Source organism: Nannospalax galili, unplaced genomic scaffold, assembly GCF_000622305.1.
Source record: "Nannospalax galili isolate Female #2095 unplaced genomic scaffold, S.galili_v1.0 scaffold638, whole genome shotgun sequence".
NCBI lineage: Eukaryota > Metazoa > Chordata > Mammalia > Rodentia > Spalacidae > Nannospalax > Nannospalax galili.
Genome location: NW_008341884.1, coordinates 737987 through 755501, shown reverse-complemented (window position 1 = coordinate 755501; position 17515 = coordinate 737987). Strand labels below are relative to the sequence as shown.

At 45.0% G+C, this 17515-nt stretch overlaps 1 protein-coding gene across 2 annotated transcripts in view; it reads right to left on the bottom strand.

Moving 5' to 3' along the window:
* Positions 1–15330: 15330 nt before the first annotated feature.
* Tmtc1 (transmembrane O-mannosyltransferase targeting cadherins 1) overlaps positions 15331–17515 on the bottom strand; it is a 220634-nt gene continuing 218449 nt past the window's right edge. For both annotated transcript variants that reach the window (XM_017799233.2, XM_017799234.2), the window contains one exon: positions 15331–15471. In XM_017799233.2, the coding sequence (XP_017654722.1) occupies positions 15331–15471 (141 nt within the window). The remainder of the gene's footprint in view (positions 15472–17515) is intronic.

Below are 17515 nucleotides of genomic sequence, written 5' to 3'. Positions count from 1 at the left end.
CTGCTGTGACACAATATCTGACAAAAAGCAACTTGAGGGAAGAAAGGGTTGTTTTGGCTCGTGGTTTGAGGGCACAGTCCAACACGGCATGCAAGCCACGGTGGAGGGAGAGTGGGGGGTGTCCATGCCAGGAGGGCAGAGAGCAGTCTCATGACAGAAACAAACATTAGAGCTCATTTGATCAAGGCCTCTGCAGTCAGGAAGCAGAAACAGAAAGAGACAAATATACCTGGCTCGCCCCCTTTCTAGTCAGGTCAGAAGCCCTGCTGTGGAATGGAACGCCCACTTTTGGGTGGGTCTTTCCTCAGTTAAATTTGTTTAGAGGCAGTTGAATACTGCTGGGTGAGGAAGAGCTGATCTTGAAGGGAGAGACTCTGCTAGGCTGACTAAACCCCAGTGGACAAACTCACATAGAGGGACATCTGGGGACACTGACTTTATACAATAGACCTTAACAAATGACAGATGTATGAATTCCTATGGGGGTGCTATGAGAGGTGTGAAAGGGAAGGGGGAGAAAGATGGTTTTACATATGAAATACACAAAAATGCAACAAAAATTTATAAAATAAACCAATCAATCAGTCCATCAATCAGTCAATAAATGAATTTCTTTGGAAACTCCCTCAGAGACACGCCCAGAGTTGTGTCTCCTAGGTTGTTACCACATTTATGGGGTTGCTTGAATAACCACAGCCTGTCTTTTAGCATCCATTTTAACCAACACTGGGCTCCAAACTGCTCAGAGAACCTGTTACTTCAGGTTTCTCCCAGAATGGCGCTCTCACAAAGGCCTTGTCTTCTATTTATTGAGAAACATATTCCAGCATGAAATAGGAGAGTAACATCAGTCCCTCATCATCAGACAAGGATTACCCTTTCTGATCCCTGCTGACCTAGAACAGCATACACAAGTACAAACATGTTATCAATCTATTGTTTGCTACACAAATGGGATAATTCATGTTAAATGCCTGCTCTTGCAGTGCTTGTTTTCAATATACAGACACCATTCTGGGCCAAGGTCAAGGAAGGGTCATGAGGTATTACAGCTGTGTGTTTAGGTTACAAGAGGAGCCCAAGGTCTAGCAAGCTTGTTTGCATTATAAGGAAAGCTGAGACAGTGTTAAATGATCTCAAAACCTAAGACTAACTTTTTTGTTGCGAGGTTAGTTAAAGTCATTTGTCCACAGCATGTTCATATTGTAGTTGTTCCCACACTAGGTGATTCCAAATCTCATTGATTTGTCAATGAAGAGAAACTGGCTGGGGAGACCCCACTGAAAGCAAACTGGCTGGGGGGACCCCACTGAAAGCAGGTAACACCATCCTCCAGCTTCCACAGAACAAAAGGCCCAGAGGAGAAAGCCAGGAGTCTCATCCCCTTCGGCTGACCTTAGGGTGCCATGTTTCTTGGGGTGACCGATGGCAGGTCTTTGTGGCTCTGGGCTTCTGGATTGCGTCGTCACTGGATATTAAAACCATTTTCTCAAAGTCCTTTTCCTCTTAGTGATTAACCTGTAATGGAAACTGAGTATATAGAAGTAACTCAAAACAATACAGTTTTAGGTGTCCACTGATTGGAACCTACCCAGAGCTTTGTGTGTATCTGAGCATGCCTCCCCATGCTCAGGCTGGGAGGGCTGCTGCTCATCCTGGTTACCACTCGGGCTGTTACAGGCTGTCTTGTCCTCCATCCTCCTGGCTTCTAGCTACCCATCCAGCAAGCTGCTCTCAGCAGCTTCCAGCCTCTCTGGTTAATAACCGACTCTTCCTGCCAGCTTCCTGGACTTTGTGCAGGGATGTGGTGAGGATTCAGTTATCTGCCTCTTGACAGAGGCTTCCTCCTGCCTGAACAGACTCCCCAAGGGGTGACACCTGTCCATCTTCCTGTGCCAATTCAAAGTCCTCTCACCTGTCAGAAGTCCTTTTCTCCAGATTCTGAGAGGCCAGCATAGATCATCCTGCCTGTGGTCCCCATGATGGAATGAGCGGTAAATGTTCGCAGCGCTCTCTGTCAACCACAGGCACTTGGATGTGCTGTAAGCAACTGGCCAGGACCCCATCTAGTGTAGAAATAGACTCCAGAAGAGAGTGATGCTGAGGCACACAGCAAGCAAGGCCCCATGTGACTGTGCCATTGGATTCATTTGAGCTGATCGTGAACACAGCTTAGAAGTGTGTCACGCAGGTGCCTTCATCTCCAGATGGGGTGTCTACATAAGAGGGCCACAGATAGAAGGACAGCACTGAGTTTTCTAGCTTGTTTTCAACGTAAACTTTTGCACATCAACTATGGTTACGTAAGAACATAAAACTTGAGTTTGGTGGTACTGCTCAGTGGAAGTCAGAATGTAGCATGTGTGACGCCCAGGGCTCCATTATCAGCACCAAAACAATATAGGAAATAGTCAAGAAGATGTGACTTGGTGTCACGTACAATATGTGTGTAATTATAAATAAGTTACATATTTATATGTGTGACTACGAATAACTACATATTAAGTCAAAGTCCTTGCACATGTATAACATATATAAACCAAAATCATGCTCTTTTTCCTCTACTGTCACTGAAGCCTACTCGCACTTTCAACTTCAGATAACGCCAGTGATGGACAGAAGAGACTTCCTCCTGCCCCTGCCCCCTGAGGCAGGCCTAGATTGGTACATCCTGCATGACTTACTCTCATTTTAGATTCATGTCTAAGATTTAAAGCCCACAGTGTACCATAACCCTGTGCCTTTGGGGGTAAAATAGAAACTGCTGAACACTTTCAAAAGTACTGTAATGCCTATAAAGCTCCCTACCCCAAACCAATGATAGCACAGTGAGGTGTTTTATCACAAATCCCAGACCTCTCAGATTAGATGCTGTGTCTCTATGCAACAGAGCTGGGGTCAAGCCTAACACCAATTCTAAGTCTTGGGTGGTTTGTTGTTTCTTTTCTTTTGTCTTTTTCAGATGGGGACTCCCTGTAGGTCCAGCTGGCCTGGAACTCACTATGTAGACTAGGATGGCTTTGAACTCACAGAGCTCTACTGCCTCTGACTCCCAAGTACTGGGATTAAAGGTGTGCACCACCATGCCCAGCCTTTCTTTCTTTCTTTCTTTCTCTTTCTTTCTTTCTTTCTTTCTTTCCTTCTTTCTTTTTTCTTTCTTTCCTTCCTTCCTTTCTTTTTTAAAATCTTTATTACTCTTATTTTTTTGTGTATGAATGTATTGTCTGAATGTATGTAAGTGCACCTGTGTTGTGCAATGCCCTCAGAGATCAGAAGAGGGTGTCAGATACCCTGGAACTGGAGTTAGGATGGTTGTTAGCCAGTGTGTGGGTGCTGGGACCCAAACTGGGATCCTCTGGAAGAACAGCCAGTACTCATCTCTCCAGCTCCTGTTGTTTCTTAATGAACAAAAAAATCTTCTTTCTGGAGCTCCTGTCAGTATGATTACTTGAGTTTCAAAATGGAGGATTTGTCTGTGTTCCCTGCTGCCGCAGCAGATGAACTGCCTTTCGTAAGACTGTGGTCATCCTAACACAGCCAAAGTGCCCAGTGAGTGCACAAGGTGCAGTAGTTCATATGTTTTATTCATCTTTTATTTTACATGTATGAGTATGTTGCCTGCATGTAGGTAGGTTCACCCCTGTCATGCACTGCCTGTAGAGGTCAGAAGATGGTGTCAGACCCCTGGAACTGAAGATACAGACTGTTGTCAGCACCATGTGGGTGCTGGGTTCTCTGCAAGAACAACCGGTGTTCTTAACTGCTAAACCACCTCTCCGGCCCTGATAGTTCATTTTAATGTATATTTTCACTGAATATTTGTGCCTTTCATACAAAATACAAAATATCTTAATCATTTTTGACTCCTTCCCTACCTGAGCCTCCATGCCCCGCCCCCACCAGATTTCATGCATTCTGTCATATATGTTAAGGCCTACGGAGTCAAGTGTACCCAGACATCCCTAAGTGCAAGTTCATCCACTGGGTCTAGTCAGTCCTGTTCAGTTGGTTTCCTCAAGGTCCTTTCATGGACCTGACAACAGTCAGGATCATCTGGCCTTGAGCGAGAAGCACAAAGGCCAAAACGAAGGCATATGTCTCACAGTCGGCCCCACAGCATGCACTGCCATTTCACTGGGTAAAATCTCACTGCTGGTGCCCCTCATGACCTCTCAACCACACAAGCCACTTCCCAGCTTCTGTTCTACCCAACATTCTGTGTTCCTTTCTTTTAGCCGGAAAATGTATTTGAAGCCCTTGCCAAATGGGAGCAAAGAGTCTTTTTAGGTTGAGAAGGGGAAAAAACACAAAGCTTATTTCACAGGAACATTAAAAAATACAAGCAAAGAACTGCATTCAAAATGGCTTCCGCATTGCTACTGCCCCACAGTATTTACACAGATCTAACAGGGCTGTGTCACCAGATGCCATGAGACCCAGTGAAACAGGCTGAAGAGCTTCTTAGTTCCCAAATAAGTAAAACTTACTCATGGCGCTAGAAGCCAGGGCACCAATTATTTCTAGGAGAATGACAACCAGAAGGGCAGGAAGGGGTTACTGGCATTGGTGGGCACTTTGATTCTTGATTTGAGTGTCAGTTATGTGGGCATCCACTTTGTGAAAATTATTCTAACTATAAACTTAATATTTTAGTGCTTTTGTGGCATTTGCTGTGATGCCAAAATACAGTGGTGTGTAAGTAAAAACAGTCTGACTCTTAGTGTCCATTTTAAGCCAAGAGTCAACCAGAACTGCTGAGAACCAGTTCCTTCAGAGTTCTCTCAGAACTGTGTCCTAGAACAGAGGGCCCATTTATTCTCTTATTGAAACAGTATCTCCAGCAGGAAATGGGGAAGTGAGAGTCAGGCTCTTTTTTAAAAATATTTTCTTTATTATTTTTATGGGTATGAGTGTATTGCCTGCATGTATGTGAGTGCACCCATGTCATGCAATGCTGCAAAGGTCAGAAGAGGGCTTCAGATTCCCCTGGAACTGGAGTTAAGGAACTGGAGTAGCCATTATGTGGGTGCTGGGAATTGAACTCGGGTCCTCTGCAAGAGCAGTCAATGCTCTTAACCGCTGAGCCATCTCTCCCCTGAGAGTCAGACTCTTATCAGAGAATTTTGCCCCTTCTGATCCCTAGACCTAGACCAACACACATACAACTACAAATAGACATTATCAATCTAATCCTATCTATTGTTTGCAACACAAATGGGATAATCTTCATTTCTTCCTTGTTTTCAATGACCAATCACTGCCTTCAGCACCTTTGATATCCCCGTATGCACAGGAACCATACACACACTATTGTAGATCCAGGGCAAGAAAGGGTCACTAGGGATTAAAGCTATGTTTAGGTCAAGCTCAAGGCTCAGTGAGCTTGTCCACATGATAAGTAAGATGAACTTTTTGGTTGCAAGGTTAGGCAAACTTCATTTGTCTGGAGTATTTCTATATTGTAAAAGTCATTACCATAGCTTTTGAGAGGCTTCAAAAAGATGTCAAAAACTTGAATCAATATCTACTAATTTGCATGTCAAAATCTTCAAGTGAAGATGTATCTAGCCCCTCAACGGCCGGAAACACATTGTCACTTTTGTTTTGAGATTATTTCTCATGTATTTCAAAACTTTCTTTAGGAACAGTCATTGATGTAATTTTTCAGCATGCTTTATTTAAAGGAAGTTTCTCAACACAGGCAGAGATCTTAACCACTCTTTTTTTAAATTCTTAAATGATGAGGCCAACTCAGTCACAGGTTTGAATCTCCCTTTATTAAGAACCAATGCCACTGAAGTGCTTGCTTGAGCGCTTTGCGGATGGTGACACGTCCACAACAGAAGCTGTTATTGTGGTCCTCATCTGTCACGCACTCCAATGGAAGGATTCAAATTTATTTTCAAAGTCACCCTCAGAATTATTGCCTGGTAATGAAGACACTTGTTTCTTAAAGTTATCCTCCCCCCCCTTTTTTTTTTTTTTGAGACAGGTCCTCTTGTTACGTAGGTAGGCCAGGTTGGTCTTGAACACGATCCTTCTGCCTGAGCCTCCTGAGTGCTGTTCGGATTTCAGGTGTTCCACCACACCTGATTCTATTCTACTTCTTTATATATAAGGTGGCATGCACAGATAGCCTAGAGTAATGTGCCTTTAATTCCAGCAACTTGAGAGACTGAGGTAGGAGGATGCCAAGTTCAAGTTCAAGGTCTGTCTTACTACAGAGTTAGTTCAAAGTCAGCTTTGGGAACCTTAGTGGAACCCTGTCTCAAAATAAAAAGTAGAAGATGGGATGCTGATTTGGCAGTAGAGGGTTTGCCTAGCATGTGGGTTCAATTCCCAGGATCCAGGAACCCCAAAAGAAAGTAAAAAAGGAAGAAGGAAGGAAGGAAGGAAAGAAGGAAGGAAGGAAGGAAGAAAGAAGGAAGGCAAGCAGAGAAAGAAGATAGTATACACACTGCAATCAGATTATAACATCGTGTAGAGTTGAGTGTGGACCTTGGTTTCTAGTGAAGTTTTATGTGTGTTCTCATCAGACATCTTTCAGTAACACTGTGTAAAATCATGACAGAGAGCACGGGCCTTATTAGGCAGCAAAGCCCAAGACTTTCCCATTTTCCTGTAAGTCTTAGTGAAACTCAGTGGGTCACACACAAAGAGTGGTTGTGCAGTACAAGGAGAAAAGATGCAGCAACTAGAGGTGCAGGGCGGGAGGAAGGGAGGACTCCCTCAGCTGTGGAGTGTCTGCCTGTGCTTTCCTCCCTTCCTGTTAGTGACTGACACCACAGCCTGTATCTGCACCCTTGTTTGTGAATGTGGTGGTTTACATGAGAATCTGCCCAAAGGACTCCTAGTATTTGGACAGTTTGTCTCCAGTTGGTGGTGCCGTTTTGGGAGGCTTTAGGAGGTGTGGCCATGCTGGAGGAAGTGGGTCACTGGGGGTGGCTTTGAGAGGTCTTAGGCCTTGCTGGAGTTCCTGTTGCTCTGTTTGCTGTGCCTGAAGATGTGATCGCTACTCCTGCCACCAGTGCACCGTGCCTCCCCAGCCATTACAGATGCTAAATCTCTGGAACGGTAAGTTCTAAGGAACCCTTCCTTCTATAAGTTGACATGGTCATGGTATCTTATCACAGAAACAAAAAAGTAACTAATGCAGAAGTTGGTACCAGGAGTGGGGTTACTGTGACGAACCTGACCATGTGGGCTTTTGAAGGAATGTGAAAGACTTCAGAGGTTTGGACTAGAAAAGCAGTTAAAGGCTGTGAGCAGAGCTTAATGAACCATTTTATAAGGAATCTGAAAGAAAATAGTGCTGAGAGCAAAGTAGTCCCAGAGGGAAATAAGGATTTAAGCTGCCTAAGAGCTTGCCTGAGGAGAAGTTGAAAAGTAGTAGGCTAATTTCTTCCCAGAAGAAGTTTCAAGACAGCCTAATGTAGAAATGACGGCATGGCTATTAATGGTGACTATTATACAGATTTAGAGTGAAAAAGAGCAAATGGAGCAGAAAAAATGCAAAACATACAGTTTGGATTGAAAACAAGCACTAGAAGATTAAAGTTGGAGCCAAGGCCTGTGCTGAAGGAGGAGCTCTCTGATAAGGAGATTAAGGAGGGGCCTACAGATTTGCACTCAAACAATGGAAAGAGTACCTTCAGGGCAAGACCACACCCAGCTAAACCCCCAACTTGTGAAAGGAACATTCAGAAGGGGTTTTCTGCTCCTAGAAAACCACAGCATAAAAAAGCTGCTAGTAATATGAAGTAGACAGGGGCTCCTTCAGAGGCTGACAGTGATTTTTGGCATTCATGTAGTGCTGACTTTACAGGCACGAAATATGCAAGAATAAAAGGGTCTTTGGTTCTTCCTCCATGGTCTCTGAGAACCACCAAGGCCAGGCAGCACGCAGCAGGGGCTTCCCTGCATAAAAACGGCCCTGACAGGCCAAAAAGTCCTGTGAAGGCAAAGTCTGGTTGGCTGTGAAGACCCCAAGAAGACACTGAAGATTCTAGAACCAGGAGACATCTACCAAGAACAGCTGCATACAGGGAGTGGTGCTGGTACAAGAAGATGTATGTGGCACGAAGCAAAGCTGGAGGTGCTGAGCCATGTGAGCCCTTTGGAAGTAAAGTCCCAGGAGTTGGCTGTGGAGCTGCCGGATTTGGTGCTTGCCCTGCTGGTTTCCAGTCTTGTTTTTGTCTGGTATTTCTCAGTAAGCTCCCATGACTCCCTTTTGGAAAGGAAACGTGTATTCAGCTCCACTGTATACAGAAAGTGTGTAATCTGTCTTTTTACAGTCAAGAGATTGCTTTGAGTCTCAAAAGAGTCCTTGGATTCTGGACTTTTAAGTAGTATTGAGACTGGTAAAGACTATGGGGAGTTTTAAAGATAGACTAAACACATTTTGTACTTTATATGGTCATGAGCCTATGGGGGCCAGGGAGTGGAATGTGGTGGGTTGAATGAAAATGTCCCCCATAGGCTCCAAGTATCTGGACATGTTATCTCCAATTGATGATGTTTTGGGAGGCTTTAGGAGGTGAGGCCATGCTGAAGGAAGCACAGCACTGGGGGTAGCTTTGAGAATTTTTAAGGCTTCCTGGATTTCTAGCTGCTCTCTGCTTCCTGTGCCTGTGTGAAGCTGATTGCTTGGCTCTCTGCTCCTACTTGCCACCATGCCTCCCCCACTATTATGGACTCTTAGCCCTGGAACCGGAAGCTCAAAGGAACTCCTCCTTCTACAGGTTGCCATGTTCATGGTGTCTCATCACAGCAACAAAAAAGTAACTAATACAGCAAGCTTTAGGACAGACTCAACCAAGCCCAGCAAGAGAAGGAAGAGAAATGACAGCACAGGAGTTAGCGGAGCAGTTACCTAAGAGGTAAAATCCAGAAGAGAGAGAGAGAGAGAGAGAGAGAGAGAGAGAGAGAGAGAGAGAGAGAGATAGAGACACACACAGAGAGAGCCAAAGAGCCAGAGCCAGAGAGCCAGGCGATGGACCCCCACATTCTAACTTTCACGCACTCCATAAAGAGATGGAGGCAGCTACCAGTCAAGATGAGTCTAGCGTGGACAAGAATTGAACTGTGTGGCAGAGGATACCCAGAGTGCCAGGATGTGACTGACGCCTGACGAGGGAGGGAACCAAGAGGCTGCTCTTTGATTTTGGAGCACAGACCTGTGACTCTCAAAGGATTCTAACCAGAGAGACCTGGAGAGACTGAGGCCGACGGAATTCTTGTTTTACATAAAATAGACATTTACATAAATTTTATTTTTGAATGACTTAGGCAAGGTATACACAGACTTAAACTGAAGAGTACTCTAAGGAGACTTATCTCTAACAAGCGTCCACTTATATACAAACTATCAAAAAAGGAGCCAAAAGCATTTGGGAGAGAACAAGATCCACAACATGTCCTGACAAGGGGCGGGCACGGCAGTCACAGCAAACACAGCATTTCCCACACGGTGAAAGCAAGTCCTGGCTCTATAGACACCTCAGTCCCTAGGAGGAAGTTTTATCTTTTCCCTCAGGGAACAGAATCACTGTAAGAACTTTTAAAGAACAGAGGCTGCAAAGTAAGAGCAATCACTTTTGTCACATTAAAGTACTTGGGCAACTCAGTCCCAATAGGGTTGTTTGTTGCTGTGTTTTGCTGTGGTGTTCATTACTGAGAACGTAAAGCAAGAACAAGATGGTTATCTCCATCCATACATAATGGGCTCACACTGCCCCAGAACCACTGGACAGGTCAGCCCTTCATCAATGACAAACCTGCCCACAGCTTTGGGGCTCCTTAGGTGATGCTAGGATTAGAACTCTGATGTCCTGGTCTTGATCTAGTATGCCCCAGCAATGGATCAGCAAAAGGGTACTGTGCACATTGGAAACTTCCAGACATGCTACAAATGCCCAGAGTGTGGTCCTGGCAGTGTGAAGATGTCCCTGGACCTCTGGATGCAGACCTCTCCAGTTAGGAATAACTGGGCCTCTATATTTATAATCAGACCAGGACCGTGTGTTGTGAGGTGCTAATTTGATGAGTTACACACCCTAGTGATTTTAATCAGAGGATCGTTGGTTATAAAAACAGAATGTTTTAATATGAACCAATTGGCTTAGAGACAGTTTATTCATCCTGCTTCCCACTCCAACATGAAACCATGCTTTTGACTGTAAGCATTTTCTCTCTTACAACAAAGAGTTCACAGGGACACAAATATTGGTGGAAGTGTTGTTTAGAACTATATAACATATTTCCTTCTGCATCAAAAGCTTTCAGAATGTAAGAATTATATTTCCTTTTCTTTTTGGTACTTTAAAATTTTAGCTTATATAGCTGTGGTTTAAATGCAAGACTGGATAGACATGTATTCTTGTTAAATGTAAAAAGATGCCCTGTATATTCTTAGTTTTTGCTATATTTGGGACATACCAGTATACAGTCAAAGTGGGATTTGAAAACTAGAAAACAAAACAAACTACCGCTCCTCATTATGTATCTGCTGTCAGAGTCATTACCAAAATCCCAGAGTTTAATTCTTCTCATTAAGTGGATCCATCACAAATAAAATCAGAGATTTTTGTTTGTATATGTATATATATATATAATGTTTTTCTTTTCTTTTACAAAAACAGATTTTAGTAAGTGTAATCAAGGACTAAGTAACAAAAGTTCTCAGTGTTTGCACCAGGCAGAACGAGACAGGCAGGCATGAACCTGTGCCATGACACTTTCCAGCAGTCATAACTGCAGTCTTACACCCTGGGCACCTGACCTGCTGCATGAACACAGCAAGGCGATTCCTCTTCATCCGACATCCAAGCATTTTCTAAACAGAAGGCCATATTATAACCTGCTTGCCACAAATGCAAACCAGCCAATTCAGCCACCTGCCTGTCAGTCTTGGAATGAGGGCCTTGACTACTCACAGTGCTGTGACTCATTCTTTACAGTTCTTTGGCTCATTTTCATCTACTAATTAAAAATAAAAATTCCAAGATATTACACACATCTCCTCAGTAAAAGTCACAAGCCTCATTAAAGCAGTCAGCCTGCAGGGCTTCTCTAGCACAAAGACAGCTGGGTCTCAGGGAATCTGGAAGGTGCCAGTGTTTTCCAAGGGCAGCCAGTGCTGAAAGGCCCTGTGCACCAGGGAAGGTCTTGCTACAAACGCTGTTCCGCAGTCAGAAGGATCTGGAATGTCTACTGACAACCACAAGAAACAGCACCCCTCAGGTCACTGTCCCCTCAGCTCGCTTCTAGGCTGTGGTTTGGTTTTCCTCAATTAGTCTTGGCTGATAGCAGCTGTAAAAGGCCTGGGAAATTCTGCTTCCAACCTGAGCTGCCCATGACAGAATTTAGACCTAAACCTTTGGCTGCAGACCTCAGACCTGAGCCGCCAGCTAGACTTCTGAGGCAATGCTTAGGGGGTATGGTAATGGAGGGAGTGGAGAATGATGCCGAGAATTCTCTTTCCTTTGTGATAAACTTTAAAATATGGAAGTCCACGGCTGGGCTATCGCTGAAAGCTCGGTGACAGAAGGCTTGCCTAGCATGCATGAGGTTCAGTCCCTAGAACCACAAAGACAGACAGAACCTCCAGACCATGGAAGAATGTGTCTCAGGATTCCCTGGAGTGAGAGTTACCCACCAGGGTCTCCTGGGTTTCACTCACCTGTGGTCCATCACCAAGCTGTGTTTTATGAACGATGTAAATAACATGAACATAGATGAATCAGTTTAAAAATACTGAATGAGTAATTCCCAAGTTTACAGTCTTTTATTTATTTGTATTTTGGGGGATTTATTTTTATTTTATGTGTATGAGTGTTTGGGCTGCATGTATGTAAGTGCACCATGTGCATGCAATGCCCATACAGGCTAGAAGAAGGCACTGGATCCCCTGGAGCTGGAGTTCTCAATGGCTGTCAGCTGCCACATGGGTGCTGGGAATTAAGTCCAGTTGTCTTCAAGAGTAACCAGTGTACTTAACTGCAGAGCCATCTCTGCAGATCCTAACTGCCAAGTTTAAAATAAGTTGCTGAATAGTCTCATAGCTTCTACATCAAAGGGCATATGGATGAACTGCCACTTTGGAATGTCCACGACAGGAACTGGTTCTAGGTAGGAAAAACTGAGCACGGAAGGGAGAACAGCACCTCCCCAAAGTGCTAAGTGCAGAGGAAAAAGAAGGGACGGGCTGCCCCGGGGCTCAGTCACCCCCGGGGCTCAGTCACCCCCAGGGCTCAGTCACCCCTGGGGCTCAGTCACCCCCGGGGCTCAGTCACCCCCAGGGCTCAGTCACCTCTGGGGCTCAGCCCAGTCAAAGCAACTCTCGATTCTTTGTTGGCTAACCTTCCTTCCTACAGGACGTGCTACAGAATTTTGAGATTCAGTGCCAAATGAAATTGCCGGACCCCTTGCTAAAAGATACCATTAAGAAGTTCCGCTGAAGCTGGTGTGGTGGTGCATACCTTTAATCTCAGCACTTGGGAGGCTGAGACAGGCAGATCTCTAGGAAATCGAGGTCAGCCTGGTCTACACAAGGAATTCCAGACCAGGTGGGGCTACAAGGAAATCTGTCTCAAAAACAAAACAAAAGGAACTTTAGCTGAGGATGCAGCTCAGTGGTGGAGTGCTTCCTGTGTGCAAACAGTCCTAGGTTCAATCCCAGAACCAAGAGTGATTAATGATAACAGAATGTCCAGCAAAGTATCTAAGGACATAAAGGGTGTTCCTGCATGCAGGCCCCCAAAGACTACAGGGTGCACACCCATGATGCCCACTCCGCTTCAGATGGGGAGTCCCGTACATACATCGAACCCTGCTAAAGGCAGTCAGCTGTGTCCCCGTCTAGCTCAGCTTTCTGTGTCTCCTGTAATGAGGGAGACTCCCACTTCGTATACCACATCCTAAGAGTCAAATACGATGCTACACGATGCACTGGACATCTGTGAAAACCAGCACGTGGTTTATTTTCTTACAGGCAACGTTTTTACTGCAGAAACTACTTACTGGCTTGTCTCAGGGGAAGACAGCATGATAGCCAGCAAAGCAAGGTCACCTTAAGCAGTCTTACTTCACTTCACTGCTTCAAGAGGGGCCAGAGCAGGCAGAGAGATAAGGTAAAGGAACAGGGGAGGGGGAGAACAGGACGTGCAGGCTCCTGAAGGCCATGTGACCTTCTTTCCTCAGAAACTTTTAGGTTGTACAGTGCCACGCTAATCATTCCAAAAAGTGCCTTTCAGAGCACTTTAAGTGAGGCCTAAGTATGTCAAACTTCAGCTCAGTGCCCCCAACAGCTTTTAAAACATCAGTTTTGGAACACACTATTCTGAAGACTTGCAATAAAAACGTTATTTGTAACAAGGGAGTCCTATTCTCCAATTAGGAGACTAGGACTTATTTTATAACAAACACTAATATGTGTGTGTGTGTGTGCATGTGTGTGTGTATGTATGTATGTATGTATGTATGTGTGTGTGTGTGTATTTGGCCAAGATTCTGGATACATCTGTGATCTGTAACATTGAAAGACAATCACACACAGCAGGTGGCAGTGGCCACACGCACACACCACGCATGCACACGCACAGCTGTTCTGGACTGGATTACTGATCTATAGGAGCAGGTGCACGTTGGATTGACCTCTGTCGTCCTTTGTTTTTAAAGGATTCCCTCGCCATGTATTCCCAGCACTGTTCTCTTCCGTTCACTTTGACTAACCTGACAGAAATAACACACAGAGGCAGTACGTCACACGGCAGCGGTGCCAGCAGACGTGGGCTCCCCAGGCCTGGCCGCACAGGTCACACGCTCTGGTCTTGCGGCTGCTGTATCTGCGTGATGCCTGACTCAGCATGAGGACCAGCCCTGTATGCAGTGTTTCTCTTTTCAGTGATCGCACTCCAGTTATGACCAGGTGTTCCACATCCTTACCCCCCAAGTAGATTATTACCACCCAGACACTAAGCTGATATCCGACTCCATTAGTGTTTGCAATGAATAACCAATATAATTTTTAGGGGGACTGTTAAAGCTTTCTTATATGGTAATTTAATTTATATTTCATATAATCAGTTTTAAAAGCTGCTGTAAAAACCTCTATGTACAAAGAAAAAGAGAGAGGTGGATGCATATATATTAAATATTTTATAAGTTATGCAATAAATAACACTAAAATAAATGTCAATCTGTGAGTTCAACTTTGCCTTCCTTACTTTAAAATATAAATATATATTTAAAAATTATGAATTTAGATTTTAACTCTAGATTTTTAGAGTATTCTCCATGACGTCTCCAAACTTCCAAACACTGAAAAGATTCCAGCTTTCAGTCACTTGTGTTTTAATTACACAATTCTCATTAAACCTCAAAAGACCAATAAATAGTGCTCTCTTTCCTGTAGTCAGAGTCCATGGAGATTTCTGTAATACACTGCAAAGATTCTTCAATGCTTAAATATATAATTAAAAAAAATAGTAACTCTCATGGTGTCTTGACCTTAGGAGATAAAACAGAGCATTCTCTTGGTTAAGTCCTTCGATATGTTCTATGTAGAATACATGGTGTGGTTCTCCACCAGGATAACAACGTATCTGAAGGTGGGAACATTTATAACTTTAAATGCACTTTTGACGTTTTAGAGTAGACCAACTACTCCAGTAACACATGGAATAAAATTATAATATTTAAAAACATTTCCATAAAGAATCAGGGGTGTCAAACTTTGATTTTCCTGTAGATATAACAACACTCACATCCAATTCCAGAAGATTCCCTTTTTATAGCAAAGGGGAATTTAGTGCACTCCTCAAGGTTCTTAGTGATATTCTTGGGGATACTAGACCAAGCCCACTAAATGACCCCACACATCCCACAGGACTCTACCGAAGCTCTTCTCCAGCCACTCTGGGTTCTGGTGCATTAACTGAGCCTGCATTAGGTCGAGTCCCCCAGCTGCTGACTTCAGAGGACACATCCCCCTGGAAACAGCTCCCGTAAGGCAGAGCTGCTGCCTCCACAGTATTTCAAGCTATAAAGCAACGGAGGTGGCTCTCCAGACCAGACATTACCACAGGGGCTTGAGTTACACCAGACAGGAACCTGTCCAGTGTGCATTTGCTGACTTTCTGCCCTTGCTGGCTGGGTTGGTCACTTCATGGAAACATGGGTCCTTCAGCACAGGGCCACCAGCAGGTGTTTCCCAGTCTACCACCCAGAGGCTGGCAGAGCCTGTGGTGCAGGAGCAAGACCTCTGACTGTCCTCTTCCAGCCCAGCTCTGCCTCATGGGGTCACTTTGGAAGGAGCTGCATCTGCCGGTGCTAAGTCTGATCCCTTTCTCGGATTTCCTGTAATCGTCTCTCCAGGCGGTCCAGCTTGGCAAGATTTTCCTTCAGCAACTTGCTGTCTGGAACCAATCGCAAGGCTTTCTGGTAATACGTTCTCGCTGACACGTAGCTTCCCTGGTGTGGGGGAAAGAAAGCAAGTCTCCTCAGCGCAACACATCTCTCCCAGGATGGGAGGCAGAGGAACCCACCCTCTGACAGGCTAGTATTAATTCTCTTAAGACGCCTTGAGTGGGCAATTTTATCCTTATCTCTCAGTGCTTCTAGAAAATTCACTTAAGTACCAGACCAGCTGAAGAACACAGAGGCGGAGAGTCACATTATTAGGGTTAAATGGCAGAAAAACAGATTTCCATTCTATTCATGCAGGGCACGCTGATCATTTTAGTGTCCCAGGGTCAGAGCACTGCACAGTTGCTCGTTGTGACCAAACAGCACTGTGGCTGAGGGAGAGGGAAAGCAAGCAAGAGAGAGAGAGCCAACGAGGGGGGGGGTGCTTCAAGAGCAGAGATTGAACGCTATTCGCTTCTTTCTTAGGACATTCCTGTCTTCAACCTGAAACACAATGGCGGCTTTCGCCTAACACAACCTTCATACAATGAAGAGCTGATGATGACCAACTTGGATTTATCTCCTCACCAGGGTGTGGGAAACGGTACCAATGGTACCAGCTAGGCACCTACTGCAGGATGAGTAAGGAGCATCTCCACAGAGCTGCTGGGGGTCCCATGTTTGTCAACACTCATTGGTTCTGTTTAATACCACATGTGCCTGGGCCCAGACGGCGACGGAAAACTGGTCTTAGCTATGAGCTTTTCTTCCCCATCTGGAACAACCTTGCAGATCTGTGGCCTGCAGAGCTGTAGAGCTCAGACTGTTAAGGTTTGTCTGTGGTCCAACTAGTTCCTCAGCTCACAAGACTCTGGAAGCCAACCAGACTTGCAAGATACAGGAGACCCCGCACACAGTTATGTACACAGGAAGCTGGTGGAAGGAAGGAGAGTCTCAGGCAGCTGAGCTTCCGGTAAATTGAGCAGGGAAGGGAGCTCCAGGGATGGGCTTTCCTGAGCAGTCACCATGCTCCCTGGTGATGCAGCTGCTTCCGAGGCACCCGCATTCCTGCAGGGAGCCCCAGAAGACCTCGCTGGTTCACTTGGGGGAAACGCGTCTTTGGTCTGCCTTCTCTGGGGTATAGACATTCACATCTCCCCATGTCACCACCCAGTATCTTTCCGTTCTAAAGATCCAAAGTCACACTATGTCGTTCTCAGCTGCAGAGCCCATGTGGGGAGACACTGGGCTCTAAATTTCCATCACAATTTTAATGGCATCTATCAGAGTGAAAGGACCAAGCAGCAGTCACCAACTAATATTTACTGAGTTTGTAACTATCTTTCACATGTGCCTAAGTACCAAGAGCTTAGATGCCTGACACAGTGAGACCTCAACACAGCGTGATGCTGTAGTGACCTCTGTCATCGCACGACTGTCCAGTCTCTGTCAGTTAATTCCTGTTTTTCATGCTCTTCATGTGAGAGGCAGATGAAGGAGAGGAAAGGACAGAGAAACGAGGAACTGTACCCCGGAGATCCAGCGCTGCTGTGTGCAATCAGTTATTATTTCTAATGATCAGCACTATGACAGAGGCCAAAGAGCCTGCCGGACAAGCAGAACCCAGATCCCTCCATCCAGCTGTCTTCTCAAGCCAAGCATTCATCTTCCAAGTCGGCTTTTTATTGGGCTCAGCACCACGTAGGGCACCTGCACACTTGTGGATCTGAGCCATCTCAAGATGCTCTCTAGACAGACCTTCACTCAAGGGTCACATTCAATCCTTCTTGGCAGAAAGACTCATCCAGAGTTTGTTTTTTTTGGGGGGGGGGAAACAAAATAAACGTTTTCCAATAAAAGTGGGAAATAAGACGCCTTCACTATAGAAAATAGGAAAGAAGTTTTTAAAGTAACAGTGTGGTGTTGCCAGTGAGTCAACAAGCCTCAGGCTCAGACAGACCCCAGCCGGTGCCCGATGAAGCTTCTTCCCAGCACATAGGATTGGCGAGCCCATGGAGTCTAAGTTAAAGACATTTAAGATGGGCCCATGATAGTCACTATTTAGAAAGCATAGCCCTTGCAGACATTACTTTTGAGAGCTGTTTTAAGT